General features: G+C 40.6%; 1 protein-coding gene across 1 annotated transcript in view; it reads left to right on the top strand.

The window, feature by feature from the left end:
- The window catches only part of LOC121518347 (polypeptide N-acetylgalactosaminyltransferase 10-like), a 165705-nt gene extending 141279 nt beyond the window's left edge, over positions 1-24426 (top strand). Inside the window, exons 8-12 of the mRNA XM_041800596.1 lie at positions 1638-1745; positions 12413-12634; positions 14494-14610; positions 19932-20081; positions 23722-24426. Of these exons, the coding sequence (XP_041656530.1) occupies positions 1638-1745; positions 12413-12634; positions 14494-14610; positions 19932-20081; positions 23722-23886 (762 nt within the window). The 3' untranslated portion in view covers positions 23887-24426. The remainder of the gene's footprint in view (positions 1-1637; positions 1746-12412; positions 12635-14493; positions 14611-19931; positions 20082-23721) is intronic.
- Positions 24427-25626: the final 1200 nt, after the last annotated feature.

Raw genomic sequence — 25626 nt, 5'->3', positions numbered from 1 at the left:
AATTTTTGAAAAAGAATTTGACATTGTGAGGTTTGTTCAATAAAATTTGAATCATGCTGTACGGCTGATGACTTTAAAATTATAGTGACTGACATTTGCATCGACTATTTAGGAAAATCAGAGAGAAATGGCATTTGCATAATAATTTGGAATGTGGAGTTTATGTACAGCCTAAACAAAACTCAGTAAGTAAATACTCACAAATCCAAGCTCACCACCATGATTAACGGAGGTGTGGTTGCTAAAGACCACAAAACGTGTCCTCAAAAGTCTCATTTCTTCTTTTCATGGGATATAAAGATTTAAAGAAAAGCTTGGTTGCATTTAAGAAACGTAAGAGACTGCAGCATCTTGTGATCTAAACATGCACGGTGGGGTCTGGTGCAGAGGCGGTGGGAACTGGCAGCGTTTTTAGTGCCAAGTTGTGAAGTATCATGGTGGTGGTCTCGACCAGTCTTGATGGAAAATCCCGACCAACTAGTCTGTTCTCAAGTATACAGCAGCTCAGTTGTCTCCAATTTCTCCCGATCTTTCTACACCTTGATTGGAGACCTGTGGTAAATTAAACTGATTGGACATAAAGTGGAAAGGTGCACACCTCTCTATAGAAGGCCTCACAGCTGACAATGATATCAGAGCAAAAACCAAGCCATGAGGTCAAAGGAGCTGCAGAGCTCAGAGACAGGATTGTTGCAAGGCCTACTTGGCCTCACATGGATTTTTTTGCAAACTGCAACTGAGCTTTACTGTGCTTTACACTGAGGACAGTCTCATCTATCCACTCTGCCATAAAGCTCAGATCAGTGGAGGGCTGCAGATGTGGTTGTCCTTCTGGGGCTTTGTCCCGTCTCCACACAGAATCTCTGGAGCTCAGAGTGACCATCAGGTACTTGGTCACCTCTCTAGTTTTTTGCTTTCGGAGATTATTGTTTTTTGAGTTCAGGAGTTCACTAGAGGGTTTCTGTGTGGATAAAGAAATTGATATACTCCCTATGTAGCATTAAAAAAATGCATCTTTTAAAGCAGTCTCACATTTTCACTGTCTGACCTTCTGACCCCAGTCTGCACTGCTGAAATTTAAAGTAATGTGTCTGTCACCCTTAATCATTCTTTAAAATTCAAATCCTCCCACCCTGTAGACTTGAGAGGTGCCTCTGCTTCCCATAAGCAGCAGAACAAATCCAATTTGAGTCTTTGTCATTTAGCTAAGCATGATTGACTCGTCTTTTCTCTCTTTGATGTCATTTACTCTCTCTGGTGTCTGCAGTCTAGAAACACAGAAACAAATTAACCTTACCTGCATTTTTGAGGCTTTTACTTCTCCTGAAACAACGCAATCCTATCTGATGTAAATGGGCAAATTGAGCTGAAAATGAGCTGGACTTCTTACAACTCTTTGAAGTGTGCTTGAGCTCGTCTCCACTTATCCTCACATTTCCTTAAAAAAAAACTTCTTTAGCTGCTTGTTTTGTCTTCATCATGCTTTTCCCATGCTTTGTCTCTCTCTGTTTGTCTCATCGGTCATGTGATGACCTTGTCAGCTCGTTCACACTCCAGTAACACCAGGATAGCAGCGCTGACAGAAACCCTCCCTCATACCCTTGTTATCACTACCGAATCTCTCTGTTTCTCTGCAGGTGTGGATGTGCGGTGGTCGGATGGAGGACATCCCTTGCTCCAGGGTAGGACACATCTACAGGAAGTACGTCCCCTACAAAGTTCCTGGTGGGGTCAGCTTGGCCAGGGTGAGTCTCACAGCATTTTACAGCAGGTTCATGTGAATGCCACTTTTCTTTTTGCAGAAACATGACCAAAATCATGTGTTCATTTTCAATGTGGAACTTTTGGAGGTTAGTAATCAAATGCACACTAATATATGTGACTCTTGTGTTCCTAACCCTTAGAGCTCATGCAGCAGGTCTCCCTGCCACAGGCACACCCCTTTGTAAATTGCTTGGTAACTTTTGAACCATAAGTCAGAGACACAAACTTGTTTTTTTCCTGTGAAAGATGTGTGTTGTGCCTTTCTTAATATGTTCTCCATGCATTTGTAGCTCTTGCAGAACATTTTATAGTGAGCCTGGAACTTGGCTGACTTCTTGGGGTCTCTGAGGACAGTGTTGTTGTTTACAACAAGAAGTTACACAGTTTAGAAAAAACGTTCTAACTTTTGAACCATAAGTCGTAGACCACTGATCATCAACTGGCAGCCAAAGCTTCCTGTCCGGCCCCCAGAAGATCATTAGATTCAGAAAAGGAGGAAAAGAAAATTTTGTGGTTTTAAGAGTATCCCTTGGCTTTAAATGTCTGAAGCTATTAAATTAATCTCACAAACAATTAATATTGAAATAACGTTAAAATGACTTAACATTTGATCTGTTTTTTTCTGAAATTTACTGTCAAAATTAGATATTTTAAAAGGGATTAAAGTTAGCAGAGGTGTTGCAAAAATGACCAGACAAAATGGAGAAAAGGGGTTAGAGAGTAGCAAAATAGGTGATAAGTGGCAAAAAGGGACAAAAATTGGCAGAAAAAGTGAGGAAAAGAGGTTCAAATGTGGCAAAAATTGGTAAAAGAGAAAAAAGGGGCAAGGAGTATCAAAAAAATGACAAAAAATAGTGCAAAAAAGTAATGAAAAGGGGTAAAAAGTGGAAAAAAATAGACGAAATGTGGCAAAAATGGATTAAAAAAGAAAGTGGCACAGAGGGGATAAAACATGAAAGAAAAATGGTTTCAGAAGGGGTTTAAATCTTGCAAAAATTTTGGTAAAAGAGGCAAAAAGGGGTTAAAAATATCAAAAATTACTTAATACTAGTACTTAATTACAATTGTGGAGGGCCCATTCTCTGGGATTTTAAGGGGCCCAGCCAAATCAAACCCAAAATATTGATAGGATTTTTGTGTATTTGAAAGTCCGGCCCCAAGAGTTTCTGCCGGGACTAAATCTGGCCCTTGTGTGAATTCTCTTGATGACCCCTGTCATAGACACTTTTTTGTACCCTAAAAAAGCTGACCATTCTGTCGTTCATTTGCTAGCATTGATGTCTCTGTAGCCCTAAAGGACATTGTTCTACCAAGCCCGGAACTTCAGCAACTTTTCGGGGTATTTAAAGATTAAATCCACGGCGTTCGATCCAATAATAAGTGTCTTTTTGTCCATTTTTTTTTTAAGATTTATTTTTTGGGCATTTTTGTGCCTTTATTAGATGGAGGAGGACAGTGGATAGAGTCGGAAACAGGGTCAAGAATGGGGGAGAGACAGAGGCCAGATTCGAACCCCGGGCCGCCCGCATACATGAGGAGCACCTTTAACCACTAGGCCACCTGCACCCCCATTTTGTCCATTTTTAATCCACTTTCAATCATTTTTCACTTTCAACTTTGGCTTTCTTGGTGGGTAGGGCCATATTTTTTGAGGGCAATGTTTACATACAATGCATTGTAGGAGGGGCTGTCCTCCAATAGCAAGATGATGCATCTCTACTGCTTAAAGGAATGGCACAAATGAATCAAACTGCAAAAAAACGCATGGACTTTTTCGTATATATGTAGATATTTTGAAAATCTTTACTCACAGAATATTTATTTTTTCACTGCTTTGTCGCCAAAGAGATGGGAGAACAAGTCTGTGCAAAGAAAAGGCTTTTTCACTAATGTTCACTGTGTGTTTTCACTAAAAATCTGTGAGTTTCAAATTCCAATTTGTTTTTTCTTTTGTCTTTAGAGTCCTATAACTTTTTCAAAATTGAAGTGACATTATTGTAGTAGATATATTCTTAAAGCCCAAGTTGTCCTGAAAAAATGATGTATAGAGCTTGACTGTGCATGACAGGGTTAATGTTTTACAAGATTTTTAATTAAAAAAAGTCCAGACGAGACGTGATGGTGAAAAAAAATAGCTGGAGCTCTAAGGGTTAAGCATGTCACACATACATTTTGTGAGTCACATTTTATTGTTGTGAGTTAGATTCACTCTGCCTGTAGAGTAAAGTTTTCAGAGTTGTTTTTCCTCTGAATCAGGGCGATTCAATTACAAATTTAACTGGGCCAAATTTTGAAATAAGGAAGTACAGCCAGGCCAGACATGTGCAGCACCCAGTAAACAGCCGGTAATGTCAAATTTCAGACCAATGCAGATCAATTTGATGAAAAATAACACTTTTTATTCATAGTCTCCCTTCTGAATTTGGCAACATGACAAAAGCACATCAACAAGTGCATAAAAACACAACAACAGGGCTGTATTTGGACATAACCTGAGGTAGTAGAAATGTTTTTTTCACTTGAATAAAAATAATATAAATAGAATGAAAAAATAAAAGGAAATTCTGTGAATAATAATTTTGGTCACATCTTACCCAGGTGCATCTTAAATTAAATTTGCATAGTTATAGCTACAGTTGAAAAGGACGTGCCACGCTTCAAAGCAATGCAGTGCATTGTAGGTAGACAGTTAGGCTACATAGAGTGTTGCATTCACGGCCTGAAATACTGTGGGAATTTATGAAAACTTGTGAAACAGGTTGCCAGAGATGCAGAGGGCAACCTGTTTTGCAAGTTTTCATAAATTCCCTCTTAACTTTGGTTGAAGTGATCTTTTCTAACTGTAACTAAGCTTTAATTGATGGCCTTAGTTATCTTTTGCAGATTTTGAACACTTGGAAGCTATTTTAAAATCTAACAACCTGTTTATCTGTTCTCTAGCTGAATATTGTTCATCATGCATGAGTCAGTCTGATTCCTGGCCTGTTTTGCTCTGATGAACCTGTTATTATTCGCCTTTTTTCTTCTTTGTCCTGATGCTAAAGAGGCAGCAGGTTCAACAAATCAGAGGTACTTACCTCAGACCTTTGGCAGCTTTTAATTCTGCCTTTCCATTGGTGGAAATGGAGGACTGGTTGGACTGGTTTGGATGTTGGCTGGTGTTGGGGATAGCTGGGATAACTCTGTGTGTATTGGCTTCAAATACAAGCGGTATAATTTAGCTTTTATCATCAACACCGTTTCAACAAAAGACAGTGAATGAGGGGTTATTTCCTCCAACACAATGCAGGGCTGAACTCACTGTCATACTGTTATTTTTCCACGGTGGGGATATTTCAACAGAACATGAGAGGAGACAAACAAAGCCATGCCTTCCTGGAACAAAAGCTAAAACAGTCTGGGGTGTGAAGATGCTTCATTAAAGTCTGTTTTCACAAAGATGTGGACAGAAAACTGTTTGCCATTCTTTCAGAACACTTTGAAAACATTCAGACAAAAGCAGCTACACAACAGAGTTGACATTGTGTACAGAATAGAAGAAATCACTACATAAATACAGAGAGCTGTTGTAGCATTTAGACCCAAACTACACTACTTTAAAAAAGTAAGAGTGGTTTAGTCGGCTCTGGTATGTGGCTTCAGGTATTACCAAGGACAGAGAAGTTTCCAGAGAGACTGCTGTGAATACATTTTTTCAGATATCAGAACTCTTAGTGGTAGCTGTATTGCTACAAGACAGATTTGAAGAGTTTTTGCAGCTACAGTGAAAAGTAAAACAGTGCAATGCAGAGCTACGTTTGGTGACTGCTTTTGGAGCCTGCTTCAATTTGGTCTGTGTGAATGCAAATGTACCAGCTCAGGTGACGGCCCCAGGTCTGCCTGGAGAAGTGGTCTTGGACACGATTCAAGTGGGCTCTAACACAGAACACTCAAGATGTGAACCAACCAGGCCACGATACAGGACAGAGAGTCGTGTCAGCTATATGACATGATTAGTTTGTTCATGCTTGACTGAATGCACACTGGAAATCATCAGAATCGAGTCAACAAAAAGCAAGTCAGTCAGTGAGTTTGCTATTAACTCAAAAACAGTTGTGTCCATGCAGCATGGGTCCATTTCATCCTCTGAGCTGAATATAGATGTGTAAACACAAAGAGGGACGTTGCTGACATCTTAAAAATTATTTTTAAAAGCTGACGTTACGTCACGGCTGTTATGGAGTCGACTTAAAAGTAAAAACACATAACCTCAGTCTCAGGTTTGCAAGAGCAGAGTCGAACAACACTTTATACCTTTATACAGGTGCATCTCAAAAATTAAAATTTTGAAAAAGTAGCAAGTGAAATATTTTTTTTTACTTTTTTTGTTTTAATCTTGATGATTACAGTGTACAGCTCCCAAACAATCTAAAATATAATATCTCAAAATATTAGACTGTTGTGTAAAAGTCCAATTTCCAAAGGTGTCCTGAGCCTTCATTTTCTCACTTTGGTTCAGTTCACACAACCACAATCATGGGGATGACTGCTGACTTAACTAATGTGCAGAAGATGATAGCCAGTACAATTCGCCAGCAGATCGCTGTATGTGTAAATTAGAGGTCAGCCGTCTACCAGATTTTAGAGATCTTCATACTTCCATCTGCTGAGAAGCTTTATGGAGATTTCCTTTTCACCTGCCCACAGTGAAGCCAAAACTACCAGAAACTGATTCATTGACCCTGGTATTACTGGGTTTGATTGGTCTGACCTGAAGCCCATAGAGAATCTCTGAGGAAATGTCAAGATGAAGATGAGAGCCACCATACTCAACAATCCAGATAAGCTGCTATCAGAGCAACCTGGGCTCCATAATGCCCAGCAGGACCACGGACTGATTGGCTCCATGCAGTAATTTGTGCAAAAGGAGCTCCAAGCAATTACTTAGTCTCTAAATTGGTATGACTTTCCAGAAGGTCAGTATTTCTGTTTTATAAATCCATTCTAGAGTCTGGAATATACGGAAGTTTCACTTCTTAAAATAAAACGCTGGAATGAATAAACTTTCATGATATGCTGACTTTTTGAGATGCACCTGTACATGCATGTCTCCTTGCAGCAAACTTTGTTAACACAATAACAGATGTGGACATCCTTGTTGATCTTCTTTACATTGCTGTGTAAATGTGAGCTTAAGGGAACAGGATAAAATCCTTCATCCTCTATCCTCTCTGGAGTCCTCGCATCAGTGTTCATGTTCATTGTTTGACACTTTTCTAAGACATAACTGTGAATTTCAACATAGCTGCAGGAAAATTAAACATTTCTTATGCTTTTCGATGGACATATGATCTGAATGTGTGAGTGCATTGTGCAGCTGGGGGAATATATTTATTGATATTCTTGAACTTGCTGTCTGCAACGCTCTTACAGGAAATAGACAAAAGCATTCATTAGTGCGAGGTGATGGTCAAGAATAGAAGCTCCAGTTATGGTGTGAAAATGCCTGAGGTGAGGATCAGTGTGCATGCTGTTTGAATATTTGAACTAATATAGATAGCACAGTTATCTCTCCTCCATGTAGATAATTTTATTTTATATGCTTAAAGAACAGCCTCAGAACTTAAAGGTAGATGCATAAATGATGTTAGCAGAGGTTGTGTGTTACGGTGAGGGATTTGCATGTGTTTGCAGCATCACTGAAGGCTGTAATGTTATGTGTAATTTAAGAGGAGTTAACTCCCTGTTTGAGGCCGTGCCTTTGCAGCAGAGCATGCCAACGAGCCCTTTCCACATACGGACACACTGAGTCCAGTCTACAAGGAGGGAGACAGCACCGCTGAACTCCACTTTACCTGGTGAACCTGAGTTTTGCTGCAGGCAATGAGCGATGCTAAAGGGAGTCACAGAGTATGTGCTGCTGGAGGCGTTTTTTCCTCCACATCTCTACCTCCAAAGGCCAGAGGAATTGTACTTTTTCTTGGGAGGCTTGCTGAACCTGTATTCCCATTCCTTTGCTGCGTCCGTACCTCCAAGGCTGCTACCATCTTTATTCTCAGACATTCAGCGGAGCCTCAGAGGCTGGGTTCAGTATTTTTTATTTAGTCACAGGGGCTTCGCATGGATAGATTTCCCGACGCTACTTCATGGAAGCAGAGACAAAGTGATCTCCTCTCTGAACCAGCTCCAGAGGTACAGAGGCGTGTATGTGGAGAGACTTTAAACAGATAAGGAAAGCACATATCACACTGTTAAAACATTTTATTTGACTTAGGGTGCATTCACACAGAGCTGTCTGGTCCACTTTAAATGAACTCTGGTCCGTTTTCCCGGATAGTCCGGTTCATTTGGAGTGGTGTGAGAGCTCACACGAACTCTGGTGCGGACCAAACAAGTGGACTCTGGTCCACTTGAAAACAGGGGGTCTCGGCCCGCTTCCAAACGAACCCTGGTGTGGTTCTTTGGAGGTGTGAAAGCAAAGCAGACCAACTTGTGAACCAAAGGCAGAAGTGGCATAAAGTGTAATGATATACGGACTTATATGTGATTTAATACACTCAAATACATGTCGGTACCTCGCTTGGCGTCTGGGTAACCATAGCAACACGTCGTAGTCCATGCTTATTTATTCGTCTCATGTTAAGAACGACATGGTGGACAGCTCACTGCCTCACTGGCTGCTAATAATGGCCCAATGCAAGAGCAGAAACCCCAAGACATCATAAATTTGGTGTTTTTCATTGTTTATGTGGAAAAAAGACCGACTGAAGGAGTTCCATCTTCTTCCATGCCTTCTTTTCCTCTTGGTTGCCATTTGTTGGTGGCGACAAAAAAAAAAAAAAGAACCTCATTGAGATTGGGAGGCAAAATTGACTTCACAACGAACAAAAAAACAGCATTTAACTGACTGTTAATTTTCAATAAAGGCAGTGACATCAGATAACAACGGCCGGACTGAGATGAACTGCTCTGTGATTTTATATTGTAGTGTTAGAGGGGTGGGGTCATTTCCCAGTGTGGACTCGTGATATCATGAGTCCACATATTGGCCCCGCCCACATTAAACCAAGCCAGGACAGAGGTTAAAAACTTTCTAACAGCCTAAACCCAGGAATCAGTCACATGTAGATCTCAGTGTTTTCACATGTTTACAGCAACCATATTCCAACATATCTAGAGTATTAAGACACAAACTTTGTATTTCACTTGACAGGGTCTTTAAGTAAACAGGTACTCCTTACCTGAGCTCTAGTTCTATGTTAAAGAAACAACTCACAATTTCAAGTTGAAATCACCAAAAAAACGTACACTACCACCACTAAAGCACAACACAAGGTTAGATTAATGCAAAATCTGACCTCAATAAACACTTAAATACACATTTTAGAGTAAAGCCTTTCTTTAACTCTCAGACCTCACAGCTATTTTTTTCACCATCATGTCTTGCCTGGACTTTTTTTCTTAAAAAGCTTGTAAAACATCAACCCTGTGGTGCACAGTCAAGCTCTTCACCCCCCTTTTTGTTAGGACAACCTGGGCTTTAAGAAGATATCTACAATGATATAATAATGTCACTTGAATTATGAAAAAGTTATAGGACTCTATAAAAAAAATCGAATTTGAAGCTCAAACACAGTATAACACAGTGAACAATGGTGACAAAGCATTTTCTTTGCATAGACTTCTTCTCCCATCTCTTAGGGACAAAACAGTGCAAAAATAAATATTCTGTGACTAACAGTTTTCAAAATATCTAAATAAATACAGGAGAAAGTCCACGCACTTTTTACCCACGCTGATGATATCGGCAGGGGGTTATGTAAAAGGTTCCATATCTTTGTTTGTTTGTATGTTTGTTTGTATGTGTACAAGATAACTCGAGAACAGAAAGTTGAATCTTCACCAAACTTTCAGGTAATATTGGGATAGTGACAGGGAAGAATCTATTAGATTTTGGTGATGATCCGTGCATCCGTTCGGTTTTTCTCTGACTTCGAAATTTTGAACACCATAGTAATCAATGGGAGCGTAAGTTCCTCGCTGGCGCTGCTTAGGTGTGGGTCTGCCGCCTTAGACGGCCATTCTAGTTTGCAATTAGATTCATTTGTGCCATTCCTTTAAGCAGTAGAGAAGCAACTGGTCGACTACCACTTCCCACAATGCTTTGCATCTAAATGTTGCCCTCAACAAGTATGGCGCTGCTCACTGAAGAAAGCAAACGTACATGATGGAAAATGGATTAAAAATGGACAAAAAGACGCTTTTTAGAACAGCTTCCTTAAACGTTATTAACATTTTTCTAAACTGTGTTGCTTCTTGTTGTATACGACAACCCTGTCTTCAGAGACCCTGGGAAGTCAGCCAAGATCTGGCCTCACTAGAAAATGTTCTGTAAGAGCTACGAATGCATGGAGAACATATACTAGTACAGAAAGGCACAACACAGAGCTTTGACAGGAAAAAACAAGTTAGTGCCTATGACTTACAGTTCAAAAGTTACCAAGCAATTTACAAAGGGGTGTGCCTCCAGCACAGATCCGTACTGCTGGAGCTCTAAGGGTTAATGCTGATGCAGAAATGCAGAGTAAAACCTCCAAACCTCCAACTCTGTACAGATCAGCTTGTTTCTAGCTTTTCTGGCTGTATTCCTTCTGTTCTTTAAATCCCATTCTTAAAGAAGCTAAATCCCTCTGCTCATTGATTCCAATAGAGTAACAGGCTTCATGTGTCACATTGAACATGTCAGAGAGGGAAACAGAGAGGCATTAGGTCTTTCATGAAGCCACTCAGTAAATTTAGTTCATAATTGAGTTGACTAGAGACCAGTTGCTTCTGCGTTTCATCTCTCGCCTTCTGGGACAGGATGAATACATCACAGAGGTCCTGTGTGACAACCAGCCGCCTCTTTACTGAGCCACTTTGATCATTTTGTCATGTCAGATCAGTGGAAACATCAAGGAAGGAAGGATGTACAGATGATGGCTCGGTCTCTCTTTAAATGAAGACATGATGTCCAGAAGCAGCAGTGATCTTCTCAGAGGCAGCTGACGCTCAACTTGAATGCTTTAAACTCTCCGTCACAGTGGAAGGGGAGTCACTGAGCATCAGGATGCATTGGATTTTATAACATTTGACAAAAGATCTACAAATTAGGGTATCTTTGGCTGTCATTATAGCAACTGTCACACAGTTTTTCTCTCTTTAAAGGGGACGCTCTTCTGTGGCTGTCATCTAGGATTCCCTGCATTTTCAAAAACAGCTTAAATATTTCAGAACAGACTTTTTCTGGATCTCTGTTTCCCTACAACATCAGAGAAAAGGTTTCAATAGAAGATCGAATGAAGTATTCACGAATTTCTACTCTTCCTCACTTGTCAATTTACTATTTCACTGTGATCTCATAGACTAGAGCAGGCTGGCAGGGCCACTTTTCAACAGCTTTTCACCCTTAAAACACATTTAAAGAAAACTGTGATATAATGTTGAGTAAATATTAGATATAATCCTCTCAAATTAAAAAAAAAAATTGCAACCTGAATAGAGGAAAGCAGCCATGCCATTAGCCTGCCTCTTGACCAGTCCAAGTGGTCTCCAGGCGTTTTACCAGGGGTGAAAAGGCCCAGACAAAACAAATGAGGTTGAACTTGATCTGCTGAGCGACATGTGTGTGTGTCGCCGTGTGTCTAGCTCGCCTCTGGTTGTTCTCCCTCCTCTCTTCAGCCCTAAGCTGTGGCATGTAGGGGCTGCAACTTATGCACATGACTGTATATCAACCATATGTTGAACTTGGCAGAATAAAATTGAATTAGTGGAATTAACAAGCTGATAGATGGTAAAATCATGATGCATTTAAGGTCAGCTCGGTAAAATGGTTATAAGTTGAATGTAAATAAAATGCCATGTGTTCAAATGCAACAACAAGAAGGGGAAAATTCAGTTTCTGATTAGAAACCTAAATACACAACTGGGTATATGAGGAAATCATGACATTTTTAACCTTCTAATTCAAGCTCTACTGAACAAATGCTTTGGTATTTTGTATCTACCAGTTAATATCAAGTATCAATAATAGTATCGATGAGGACTCGGATTGGAAGGAGTATTTATAAGAACATTAATTTGAATTAAAGTGAACAATCCCCATCCCTGTGACTCTGTGCAGTCCTATGACCAAAGTATCAGACATGAAACCCATCTGACTGGTCAAGTGGTCGACTCTGCTGTGATTGGCCATCATGCCCCTCTGGTATACTTCATGAGAATCTACACATGATAAAACTGAAATTCATCTTCCAAGACTCAAATTTTGGGTCAGAATTGGTGTGAAATCTCACAGTGTCCATCCAGATTTGGTCTGTTCTAGCTCATTGTGTTGAAAATAACACCAACATGTTTGGTGCTATAAAAACTATCCAACATTTTGTGACTCGGACTTCTATTTTTGCTGCTTTGGTATTGAGGCTGGTACTGATAATAGAAGACAAGGCAGTGGAAATGCTGCAGAGTCTTTATGATAATCATAAGGAAGCTGACAGAGAACTTTGGGCTTTCTTTGTGGGGTTGCATGGGTAAAAACTGAATCTGGTCCAAAAATTTAAAAAATGCATGTTTGGATGATGGGTATCTTCTAGGGTTGTGGATTAAAAACACATTTCTTCTCTTTATTCAGAACCTGAAACGCGTAGCAGAGGTCTGGATGGACGAGTACGCCGAGTACATCTACCAGCGTCGGCCCGAGTACCGCCACCTCTCTGCAGGAGACATGGTGGCCCAGAAGGAGCTGAGGAACAATCTTAACTGTAAAAACTTCAAGTGGTTCATGAGCGAGGTGGCCTGGGATCTGCCCAAACACTACCCACCTGTGGAGCCTTCTGCTGCAGCCTGGGGAGAGGTACAGTCCACACAAATGCATCAAAAACCTCATGGAGCGCTACACCAGTTTGAAAACAGTTTAATTATACCAGTGATACTCAACATGAGGCTCTTTTGTGATGATTTGTGGCTTGTTATGACCACAGAAAACCTAAAAACAAAGAATACTTTGACTTCAGAATTATCTATCACATGTTACATTAATCCATTTGTTTCCCACACTTATACAGTCGGCTTAAATTGTCAAACTTATTTGTCAACTTTTTTTGTCTGTATATTTCCATTGCCCTTATTTGCAGATTTTTGTCACTATTATCCAGTTTTTGCCCACTTTTAAACCCGTTTTTTGACACTTTTATCCTGCTGTTTGCTATTTGCAGTCTTTTCCCCCTTTTATGCCATTTTTCCCACTTTCCACCCAATTAGGCTGCCTTTTGCCATTAAGTGCCACTTTTTCTAGTTTTTGCCCATTTTTCCCACCTTTTTTGCTGCTTTTTGCCAATTTTAGTCAAATCTTTGTTTGTCAATCCTCACCATTTTTGTTGGATCTGACTGTATCCAGAGGAAAACACAGGAGAACTACGGGCAGGTAGTAGCGGTCTCCACAGGTGTCATGGCGGCCGCTATTTGGACATAAAAGTTAAGTGGAGAAAAACCCCAAAACACCTCAGATCCCAGTGTTGCGCCGTAATCAGGTGCACAAAACCATAATCTATACTGGTACAGCTAATAATGACCACTAACGGGGCACCGATCAGAGCAAGCACCATGGAGAAATGGAGCATTGAAGATTTGAAGACAGGGACAGCTGCCCGGCAAAAACTTAGACGCACAATATGCACACCACTTCTGTCCTACGATAGAGGAGGAGGAGCTGGAGGTGGACAAGCCTATCAGACTGCTGAGACCACAAAGGAGGATTAGATTAACATCACCTCCGTCCTACAATGGAGGTGGCTACCACTTCACGTTGGAGGAGCCATTAAGCTGAATGAGAGAGGAGGTCTGCAGCTGGACCCCTGTCACTTTTTTGCCCATTCTAGTTGCCTTTTGCCAGTAAATGTCACTATTTTCTCATGTCCATTTTCCTCTTCCCTTTGCAGTTTTTTTTTTTTTTTTTTTTTTTGCCTAATTTGGTAATTTTTCACTAATTTTTGTCACTTCTCACCCATTTTTTGCCACTTTTCAAACATTTTTGCCAATTTTTGCCTATTTTTTCCCCTTCACCCATTGTTTTTTTTTTCATTTTTTGCGTCTTTTTGACCATTTTTGCCACCTTTAACATATTTTTGCCCCTTTAACCCATTTTTGCCACTTTTCACCACTTAGATTGTGGCTCTTTCAAAGATATTTTTCAACAGTTTGGCTCTTTGGTTGAACAGGGTTGAGAAACGCTAAATTATACATTTTAGAGAGATGGTACACTGAAGAGTGAAACTGGACATCTTTGAGCCTGATTTTAGTCCACAGGTTATGTTTCATCTGTTGTTAATGGGCCTGTTGGTTCACTTTCTTTTACAGAACAGTATTTTATTTAGTCTTTAATATGACACAGGGCTGCAGAGATTTGCTGACATCTTTAGAATCATTAATTACGTAAAATTGCTGACTTGTGTAGCATGAATCAGCAAAGTTTGGATTCCCCTGGGGAGCAAGCAGCTTCAATCAGAGACTGAACCAGAAAATCTTACAAAAATCCAAGTGTTAAAGGTTGCTGGGCTAAATCACACTGAGTTTGATTGTTAAAGTCATATCTGCTGCAGAATGTAGTTCTGAAAAGACCTCCACTAACGCTGCCAGACATCAACCTCCTCTTGTGTGAATAATGATAAAGTTTCAGTCTTCTTAAAACTTCGTTTTCTTGTGTTTGTGCTGCAGGTTCGTAACGTCGGCAGCGGCTTGTGTATGGAGAGTAAACACTTTGTGTCTGGGAGTCCCATCCGCCTGGAGAGTTGTTCGAAGGGCAGGGCCGAGGTCAGCTGGGGCCACGGACAGGTGAGGAGAAAAAACTAGAATTATCAGCATGCAGGTGTACACCTCTGCAGTTTACAGGAGATTCCAGAGGAATGACAACGAAGCTGTGGCTGTGACAGAGAATCCAGCACTGTAAAAAAAAAAACAAGGCATTAAATAAGAGGGCACAGATGATTTCCTGGAGGGACTTTATATCAGAGGATGAATGCATTTTTCAGTGGATTATTTGACCGTGTAAGTGACAGCAGAACAAACAGATTTGTGATGAAAGATAACACACTAATCAATCAATCACAGATGGTGTTGTCCCCTTCAACAGATTAAAAATACAAGAATGCTTTGCTGAAATAGTCATCCCAAGAATGCATACTAAAATGATCCAACAGTGACCTTTCTTACCCAAATCTGCTCAGTCTGTTTAATATTTCAATGATGCTAAGTGTTGTCTTACACATACCAAGGCACATTTCTCACTCTGTAAGGCAGGGGTCCTTACAGGGTTTGTTGACTTCTCAAGTTAAAATAAACCACGAAAACCATCAGTACGAGAGTCAACCGTCATTCAGTCAGAAAGGATGCTACAAAGAGAGTGAGAGTAAGATCCTGCTGAGATGTTTCCCTGACTGCTGCTCTAGTACTGCTCAAAGAGCTATAAACTCTCACCTACTGAGGGATTATTTCACCCGACCTAGGATGAGTGCAGAGTCCAGAAAGAGAGTCCTCACCTCACCTACTGAGTGAAAACTTGACTTATGAGTACACATCTGAGCCACAACAGTTGTTCTTCTGCATGTCCGTTCTCTCTGAGTCCCCCTGACATCCCTGCGCGCGTCATGACGTGGCGCATCTCCGTGTTTAATTATATCTGTGAGCGCTGCACAAAGACCAAAAATGCCGATCTCTCATGTCATAGGACAGCCTGTGTCCAGGTTAGGAATAGTTACATTTTCAGTTTAAAACAATTTGTTTTATCGTTATGAGAGTAATGTTTTACAATTTTTTTGACGAAACCTGGAGTCAAATACACATATGATTTATAAACTATGTCCCGTTTAAATGTTAATGATCAAGACCATAATTGCACGTCTTGTTGACATAAAATTAAATTGTATGCAAAGAAATGTAGTTGATACTGGTTTGGTATTACAGATTCTTTATAATGAGGGATTAAATCAGGCTGACGTTGAACTAAATCGCCAAAGCGAGATATATGACTGTGTTTGGAGCCGATGGACAATTATGCAGGGAAAGTGTTTGCTATCCTGAGAGCAGCTGTTTTAATCCCCCACAGGGATAGAAGTTTAGTTTTACAAGGCAAAAACCTCTGATATTTGTTAAGAGATGCAGAGAACCTATCAGAGGTGCGGGCAGGACTGGACTCAATGAGAGTCCATGCAGCTGCACACAGTGGTTAAATTATTCATCTTCAACAAAATAATCAATATTAAATAAGACAATAAATACTACTCATTCAGTCTTAAAAGTCATGCAGTCTGTATCAGCCTCTTTTTGGGCAGCATGTTTGCAGAGTTGAGGTGATGAAGCAGTCTGCCGTGCGTGACGCAGGTGCGTCTTTTTACAATGCTCCTCCCTGCACTAAAGAGAGTTCAATGTATCCAGCCTGACTAATTTATTGCATAGTATTACGACCTTTCCTTGCTATAACTATAGAAAGATCATGATAAATGAATGAAAATTTGTATTTTAAACACCAATGAGGGTAAAAATTAAAAATTAATATATTTTTTAAAATTTAAATCTTTTTCCCAAATGTCTGGCGGGCCAGATGACACCTGCTGGCGGGCCCTAGACAGAGGCTTTAAATGTGTGTTGGCTGCTGTTTCCTTGTGAATCTTTGATTAGATTTTTTTTTCTTTTGCATGAACAAGACTCTAAACCATCTCAATATTGTCTTTTTGTGTTTTTTAGTCACACTTTGAATGGTTGACACAGCCATAAACTGTTCAAAACTTTTGACATTTTGACAGTGCTTTTCTGTGCAGAAATCACTTCCAGCCCCCAGCTCGAGTTCTTCAATGTGACATGGCGTCATCTGCAAACTGCCCATAGGGTATAAAATTGCAAACTTGGAGTTCAGACAGAAACACAGACAATTATTACTAATACATCCGAAAAAGAGAGAAAGGTTGCACCTTGCATACTTTCTGATCTATGCATAGTTTTAAACAAGGCTGTTTGTTCTTGAATAAACCCAAAGCTGAACTGATAACTCAGCCTTAGTGGATCTGATGTTTGCTTCTCTTTCCAGCGCTGAAATACTTCAGTGTGGAGCCGTGACACTCTAATTGCTTTAATTTAAAGATGCATTGTGGTTTAATCTGTGTTCTGAATTCAGTGCCAAAAAGAAATGGATTCAGTGTAAATCACAGGAGGCCGTTTGGCAGCGGTCTTTGTCACAGCTATTTGATTCTGTACAAAACGAGTGAAAGAACTGACTTTGAGTCTTTGTGAGTCTCACGATAACTGAACATTGACAACTAAAATCTATTATCCTAAAAAGTCTTTGACAAATGAATAAGGCCATATGATATGCATTTTTAAAAAGAGCAAGAAAAGTCAGAAATTATCTGCAGTCTTTAAGAAGTTGAATAAAAACTGACTTGAATATTAAACAGAAAAGTGTTCCTCCTTATCCCCTCTTTGCTTTTATTCTTTGAATTATTTCTTCTTAGTCAAAAAGCAAAAAGACATAGAAGCTGATCTTAGAGTTTTTCAATACAAACTTGATGAAAAGAACAGATTCAACCAGAATTGATGCATTATTTTCAATTAACAAAGGTCCATAATTTGTGCTGTAATTTTGAATGCAGTTAGTTGCATGCTTTATTGCCCCTTTAAACAGACGTTGGTTAAGCTATGGCAGCATCTCTCTGCAGCCATAGCAGCTCCATCTCTTTCTCCGCGTTTCAGAAAATGTGTGCTGAAACAAGCCATTCTCAGATTTTCCCCCCATGATGTCATGTGGGGAGTTAGCTCTGCCCCCAGGTTCGGTTGGTCCTCCTTTGGAAGAAAGTACCAGGAGGATCAGGAGAGCCACATCCATTAAGCCACATCCATTTCCTGCGAGGGGCGGAGTCAGACAGCTCAGTAACATTTAAAGCCACAGACACAGAAACAGCTCGTTCTAAGCAGGGCAGAAACAGAGGGGTTTTTATTAGACATGCACAAATCCAATACAGGCATGTTTTGGGAACCTCTGAGACCAATAAAAACTTGTCTTAAAAGGTAAAATATGTGACCTTTAAAAATTCACTGGCAGCTCAGTGGACACATCCAGAGTCATCAGTATCATGTGTTATCAAACATTAACCTCTATCCTGACCCCTTATTTCCTTTTCAATCCATCAGAAGTGGGTAAATTCATGTGATGGTCTTCGGTCCACCCAAAGCTATCATCTACAGACATACTGCTGTCTCTACACTCAAATCCTGGACTCAGTTCATCATTCATCCCTTACATTCATCACCAGAGATCCCTCTAACACTTTAAATGAACATGTGGTCTTTGCATTCCTCTGTCTTTAAACATGCATACAGATTCAATGTTTTATAATAAACACTACAGGGACAAAAGTATTCGGGAACCTGACCATTACACAAACAGGGACTGTAATGACATTGTATTCAACTACATGCATGTTTATAGCCTCCACTCTTCTTGGAAGTCTTTACATAAGACTTTGGAGTGTTTCCTTGGGAATTTATACCCATTTACTGTGTAGAGCATTTATGAGATCAGGCACTGATGTTAAATGGTTTACAAAAATCCTCCTTTTTGTGTTTTATGTATGTTTTTCTCAATCAGAATGAATAACATAAAAATGATAATGCAATTAAACAAAGCAAATGAAATCAAATTTGCAATACGAGCAAAAATAGTTAGCTCATTCTATCTAAAACTGATGAAGCCTAGCGTTACTTCACGAAAGTCATACCCCAGCTGTTAGCAGCTGGTAGCCAGCCTCACCTCCTCCACCCCAGCCGCCTCCTTTATAGCTTAAAGCTTGCTGCACCCCCATATTCAGATTCATGCTACTATGGATTAATTGCTTCGGAAATAATTTCATTGTTTACAATACACATGGTCTTATTTATGGAATTACTTATTGCTTGAATTTGTCAAAAAAAAATAAAAAGATTAACCCAAGAATAATCTTATATTATATTGTAATATTTGGAAAAAAAATCGTAATTAGATTATTTTTGGTAATCATTCAGACCTCCTTCACTTTATTCAGTTTTGTTCTGTTTCAGCCTGATGCTACAGTTGAAAAAAATCATGTTATCTCATAAATCTACATTTATTTTCTCCATGATGGCAAAGTGATGACAGAGTTTTAGAAATTTTTACAAATCTACTAAAAATCAAAAAACTGAAATCTCACATTAACAACATTATTCAGACCCTTTAAAAAAACACTGGAAATTTAGTTCTGGTTCCTTCCATTTCTCTTGGTCGTTGCTGATGTTGGAGGAGAAAGCCTTGCTCGCAGTCTCCGTTCCACTTCATCCCAAAGGTGCTTGATGCAGTTGAGGGTCAGTCAAGTTCTTCCATATCAACCAATGTCTTTATCGTCCTTGCTTGGTGCACTGGGGCACAGGCATGTTGGAATAGAAAAGACCTTCCCCAAACTGTTGCCACAACATTGCATAGCATTGTCCAGAATGTCTTGGTATGCTGAAGCTTTAAGATTGTGATAAGGGGCCTAGCCCAAACTCTGAAAAAGAGCCCCATGTCATTATCCTCTCTTCAAACTTCACAGTTGGCCACTCCACAGAACACATTTCTACTGCTCCACAGTCCGGTGTCACTGTGCTTTGCACCACTCCGTCTGGTGCTTGGCATTTTCTTTGGTGATGTGAGGCTTGCATGCAGCTGCTCCGCTGTTCCTAAATGCTTCCACTTTCTAGTAATATCACCTACAATATTCTGCAGGGGTAGAACTTCACCATCTTCTTACAAAGGAGTCATCCTATCACAGTCACTGGGCTCTTCAGAGCAGCCCATTTAGGATCACAATTTTTACACTGTTGGCAACAGGTGTGGTTGAAACACCTGAATTCAATAATTAACAAGTGTGGCCAAACACTTTTGTTCATATAGTGTGCATTCACTTCATCTGTGAACTGATATATTTAGTTTTACTTGTCTTTTGTCAGCCATACAGACTAGGCATTTGATTTATTGATACTGAAGACATTGGGATTTGATGACCCAAAGGGGGCATTAAGAATACCTCTGCTATCCTTTTTTTAAGAACTCTTTAAGTTTTGATATGAACAGAAAATATGAAATCACATCTGAGATGTGTTCTTCGCAGGTTTTCACGTTCGGTTGGAGAGAGGACATCCGGGTAGGAGACCCCATGCACACAAAGAAAGTGTGCTTTGACGCCATCTCCAACAACAGCCCTGTCACTCTGTACGACTGCCACGGCATGAAGGGCAACCAGCTGTGGCGCTACAGGAAGGTACGGCACAGACAAGTGTGCTGAATCAGTGCTGTTGTCTTTCTCCCTTCACTTCTCTCCAAACAGAAATGCTTAAAAATGAAAGTTTTCTAAGCATTTCTGCCTGAAATAAAAGTTCCCAAGGCTACTCCAATTAGTCTACAAAGTTTTTCATATTTTAATAGAAAATAGCCTGAAGCTTATGATTAGTCATAAGACCTTATTATGTCGGCGTTCTGCTTTGAAGCTTACTTATTACAAAGTGTGCTTGTTACCTGCCAAAAAGAAGGCTGCATTTTTATTTTCTTACATTTCAATTATTTAAAGTACTGCAGTCAGATTTTTGCAGAGCAAAATACAAGAAAGTAAATCTAAAGATGATGGCAATCCATTTTTATCTGTGAATGAGTCCAGTTGAATGTGTATTCATTGTTAATATTGCATACATACCTTGAATTTCCCTCAGGGTTATAAAAGAATCTACACCATATTGCCAAAAGTATTTACTCACCTGCCTTGACTCTCATATAAACTTAAGTGATATCCCATTCTTAATCCATAGGGTTTAATATGACGTCGGTCCACCCTTTGCAGCTATAACAGCTTCAACTCCTCTGGGAAGACTTTCCACAAGGTTTAAGAGTGTGTTTATGGGAATTTTTGACCATTCTTCCAGAAGCACATTTGTGAGGTTACACACTGATGTTGGACAAGAAGGCCTGGCTCTCAGTCTCCGCTCTAATTCATCCCAAAGGTGTTCTATCAGGTTGAGGTCAGGACTCTGTGCAGGCCAGTCAAGTTTGTCCACACCAAACTCTCTCATCCATGTCTTTATGGACCTTGCTTTGTGCACTGGTGCACAGTCATGTTGGAACAGGAGGGGGCCATCCCCAAACTGTTCCCACAAAGTCAGGAGCATGGAATTGTCCAAAATCTCTTGGTATGCTGAAGCATTCAGAGTTCCTTTCACTGGAACTAAGGGGCCAAGCCCAGCTCCTGAAAAACAAGCCCACACCATAATCCCCCCTCCACCAAACTTTACACTTGACACAATGCAGTCAGACAAGTACCGTTTTCCTGGCAACCGCCAAACTCAGACTTGTCCATCAGATTGCCAGATGGAGAAGTGCGATTTGTCACTCCAGAGAAGGTGTCTCCACTGCTCTAGAGTCCAGTGGCGCCGTGCTTTACACCACTGCATCCCACGTTTTGCATTGCACTTGGTGATGTATGGCTTGGATGCAGCTGCTCCGCCATGGAAACCCATTCCATGAAGCTCTGTACGCACTGTTCTTGAGCTAATCTGAGGGCCACATGAAGTTTGAAGGTCTGCAGCCATTGACTCTGCAGAAAGTTGGCAACCTCTGCACACTATGTGCCTCAGCATCCGCTGACCCCGCTCCATCATTACGAGGCCTACCACTTCGCGTCTGAGTTGCTGTCGTTCATAGTCGCTTCCACTTTGTTATAATACCACTGACAGTTGACTGTGGAATATTTAGGAGTGAGGAAATTTCACCACTGGACTTGTTGCACAGGTGGCATCCTATCACAGTACCACGCTGGAATTCACTGAGCTCCTGAGAGCGAGCCATTCTTTCACAAATGTTTGTAGAAACAGTCTACATGCCTAGGTGCTTGATTTTATACACCTGTGGCCATGAAAGTGATTGGAACACCTGATTTCAGTTATTTGGATGAGTGAGTGAATACTTTTGGCAATATAGTGTCAGTATCAGATGTTGCTTTGGATGCTTGCTGTCAACACTTCTTTCTCTACATACAGTGCATTCAGTAAGTAGTCAGACTAGGGCTGGGAAATTAATCGCAAATTTGATTAAATCGCAATATGTTCTGCTGCAATTTTCAAACTGCAGAAGTTGCAATATTTCTTTAACTTGAAATGTGTCTAAATACTAGTTTAATAAATCTTTTTTCCAGCAGCAGAGATTCTATGCACATTATGCAAACATTCAAGTGTCATTTTTTTTTTAATGGTTTACAAAAATCCTCCTTTTTGTGTTTTATGTATGTTTTTCTCAATCAGAATGAATAACATAAAAATGATAATGCAATTAAACAAAGCAAATGAAATCAAATTTGCAATACGAGCAAAAATAGTTAGCTCATTCTATCTAAAACTGATGAAGCCTAGCGTTACTTCACGAAAGTCATACCCCAGCTGTTAGCAGCTGGTAGCCAGCCTCACCTCCTCAACCCCAGCCGCCTCCTTTATAGCTTAAAGCTTGCTGCACCCCCGTATTCAGATTCATGCTACTATGGATTAATTGCTTCGGAAATAATTTCATTGTTTACAATACACATGGTCTTATTTATGGAATTACTTATTGCTTGAATTTGTCAAAAAAATAAAAAGATTAACCCAAGAATAATCTTATATTATATTGTAATATTTGGGAAAAAAAATCGTAATTAGATTATTTTTGGTAATCATACAGACCTCCTTCACTTTATTCAGTTTTGTTCTGTTTCAGCCTGATGCTACAGTTGAAAAAAATCATGTTATCTCATAAATCTACATTTATTTTCTCCATGATGGCAAAGTGATGACAGAGTTTTAGAAATTTTTACAAATCTACTAAAAATCAAAAAACTGAAATCTCACATTAATAACATTATTCAGACCCTTTAAAAAACACTGGAAATTTAGTTCTGGTTCCTTCCATTTCTCTTGGTCATTGCTGTGATGTTTCTACACTTTGATTGGAGTCCACCTGTGCTAAATTGAACTGGTTGGTCATGATTTGGAAAGGCACACGCCTCTCTATAGAAGGTCTCACAGCTGACAATGATATCAGAGCAGAAACCAAACCATGAGGTCAAAGGAGCTGCAGAGCTCAGAGACAGGATTGTTGACATGCACAGATCTGGGGAAGGCTACAGAAATGTTCTGCCACTTTGAGGGTACCCAAGAGCACAGTGGCCTCCAGAATTCTCACATGGAACAACCAGAACTCTTCCAAGGGCTGGTTGCCTGGCCAAGCAGAACAATCATGGGGAAGGTTCTTAGTAAGAGAGGTGACCAAAAACCTGATGGTCACTCTGACTGAGCTCCAGGGATCCTGTGTGGACATGGGACAAAGTTCAAAAGGACAGCCAACACTGTAGCCCTCCACTGATCTGGGTGTATGGCAGATGGCAGGCTTTTAGGGTGTTCTGCACTGAAGAGAGGCTTCCGTCTTGCCACAAGCCCTCCTAGAAGAATTGATTAGGGCACCGGTATCAGAAATACCCTGTTGTTTCCCAACCCTAGTCATGATGGGGTACTGAGTGTAGATTGGTGAGAATAAAAATGAATTTAAAGAAGAGGGTCTAAATGCTCAATGGTGAGCTGTACCATTGGAGATGTTGCTGCGATACTCTAGGATTGAGGGTGAAAAATTTTCATTCTCTGAAATGGAAATCATTTGAGTTTGTATTTTCAAAAAGGAGGTGAAGAACAAACAAATCTGTGTCGTCTAAAGTGAGTTTGTTAGAAGTGTCTGTCTTTAAAATGGGTAATTTGTCAACATTTTGTAGAAATATTCAAAATCCAGTAGAGTTGATCAATGCTTGAGTGGAAAATTTGAAAAAAATGAAAGAAAAACTCTTAATTTGTTCTTTAAACGATTTCTTGTCTCCATCTTTATCTTTCCTCCAGGATAAGAGTCTGTACCACCCCGTCAGTCAAAGCTGCATTGACTGCAGCCCCACGGAGAAGCGAGTCTTCATGAACACGTGTGACCCGTCCTCTCCTACCCAGCAGTGGCTGTTTGAGAAAACCAACGCCACTGTGCTGGAGCGCTTCAACCGAGGCGCAAACTGAGGCCCTGTGGCACCTGCTAAGAGACTCCTGATTTTGATCCTGAAGAAGCGGATCTGCTGCTGCTGCTGCTGGGAAGTGTGGTTTTAGATTGACTCTCTGTTTACCTGACGCTGAGGTGACAGCTGTTTCTCTTTGGGGCACTCACAGCGAAGCAGCATGGGATACCACAGGGGACGGTGGTTGAAAGCATCAGTTAGAGAAGAGTTGAGCTCTGATTGATGGGTTTTTGTTGAAAAGTGGCTCGGTGTGTGGGTCGTATTTGTTCCGTCACTGTGGTGGTGGGTCCGTCTCACTTCCTGATTTTGCTGTTGATTGGTTCTTTGACATTCCTCTCCTTTCTTTACTCCTTAAGTTTGCCTATTTCAGATTTCCTCTGCCTTTATTTATTGCCTTTCTCTCCCTCCACTGTCCTGCCTTTATCCTCGTCCTCTGCCTCTGCCTGCACGTCCGTCTCTATCTACCTGCATGACTGCATCTTTGCCCACCTTCTCCATCCTCCCGCTCAAATCCCCTTATGTCTCTCCAGCTCTGACAACCTCCCTGGGGCTCCTGCTGAGCCAAAGTCATGCTGACACCTGGGTGAAGCCAGGCAGAACCACTCTGAAAATCACCTGCTGAATTGATTCTCCTCCACACTCCTCATCCTGCCTCTGTTCCCTGCCGTAGTTTCTCCTCCGTGGCCGATGTGGGCATTACTGCTTTGAATGTAGCAGGCAGAAGTTGAAGAATAAGCCCCTCAGTCATTCTTTCCTCTGTTCTGTGCTTTCTTTGCTGCATTTATCGATGAGTCGCCCGCAGGGTTTGTCACCGTGCCACATGCTTTATTTATTCTTCGGAGGCGAGCATCGTCAAACACCAGTTTGTGCAGGCCAACTCTGGCTGGCAAAGGGTTTGCTTATTTTTTTTTGTGAGCTGGAGCTGCTTTTCCCAACAAAAGTATGGACTTAAGGGTACTTTAGCCCAGAGGTGCCTAGACTTTTCTGTTGAAGCCCCATCTACCTACTTCTAAGAGAAGCTGATCTATCTAGGAACTTAACTTGAAAAAGTGGTGCATTGCTGTCAAAGATTAAAACTAAATTTAAATGTTTACATTGAGAAAATCCCAACAAATTTGGCCCATGTCTTGTTATAGACAAAATCTTTATGGCTGCAAACCAACCAAAATCCCTGTTAAGAAGCAAGGAACTTTTGAGGGGTAAAATAAGGTTCGTAAGACCCTTTTTATACCCTGGTCACCAATAATTAAACAAAGAAAGTTCCTCAAAAAGCGTGATGTGTCTGGTGGGATGCCCTTGGTGGAAATCTTTCCATGATACCTAGGCACTTCTAAAGGGTCTAAGGGACTTTCAGTGCTCGAGGCCTCCTTAAAGTCACCGTTATTTTAAAAATAATACCCTCCAAAGCAGGAACCCAGACCCCTTTTTAGACCCCTTGGTTCTTAACTGGTAGTTCGGGATACAAAAGTGGGTCACAGGTATTTTCAGTGGGTGGCGGATGTGTGCATGAAGAGTTTATGCGGTGTTTTTATTTTGAAGGAAATGCATCCATTCCTAGACACTCTGAAAAGTTCCTGCAGTGGAAAGGTACTGTTCTCGAGCTATGTTAAGCTGCCTTTACCCCAGTGGGAATGATTCAAAGGTTCCTTCTTGCAGGCTGCTGTTTTTATTTGGGCCCTTGGTGCCAAACTGTATCTGAGTTTCCACCGGAGTCCAAAGACCAGCGAAGAATCTGCCACTAAGC

Source organism: Cheilinus undulatus, linkage group 12 (assembly GCF_018320785.1).
Source record: "Cheilinus undulatus linkage group 12, ASM1832078v1, whole genome shotgun sequence".
Lineage (NCBI taxonomy): Eukaryota > Metazoa > Chordata > Actinopteri > Labriformes > Labridae > Cheilinus > Cheilinus undulatus.
The sequence above is the reverse complement of the archived record's forward strand: the minus strand, read 5'-3'. Positions and strand labels throughout refer to the sequence as shown.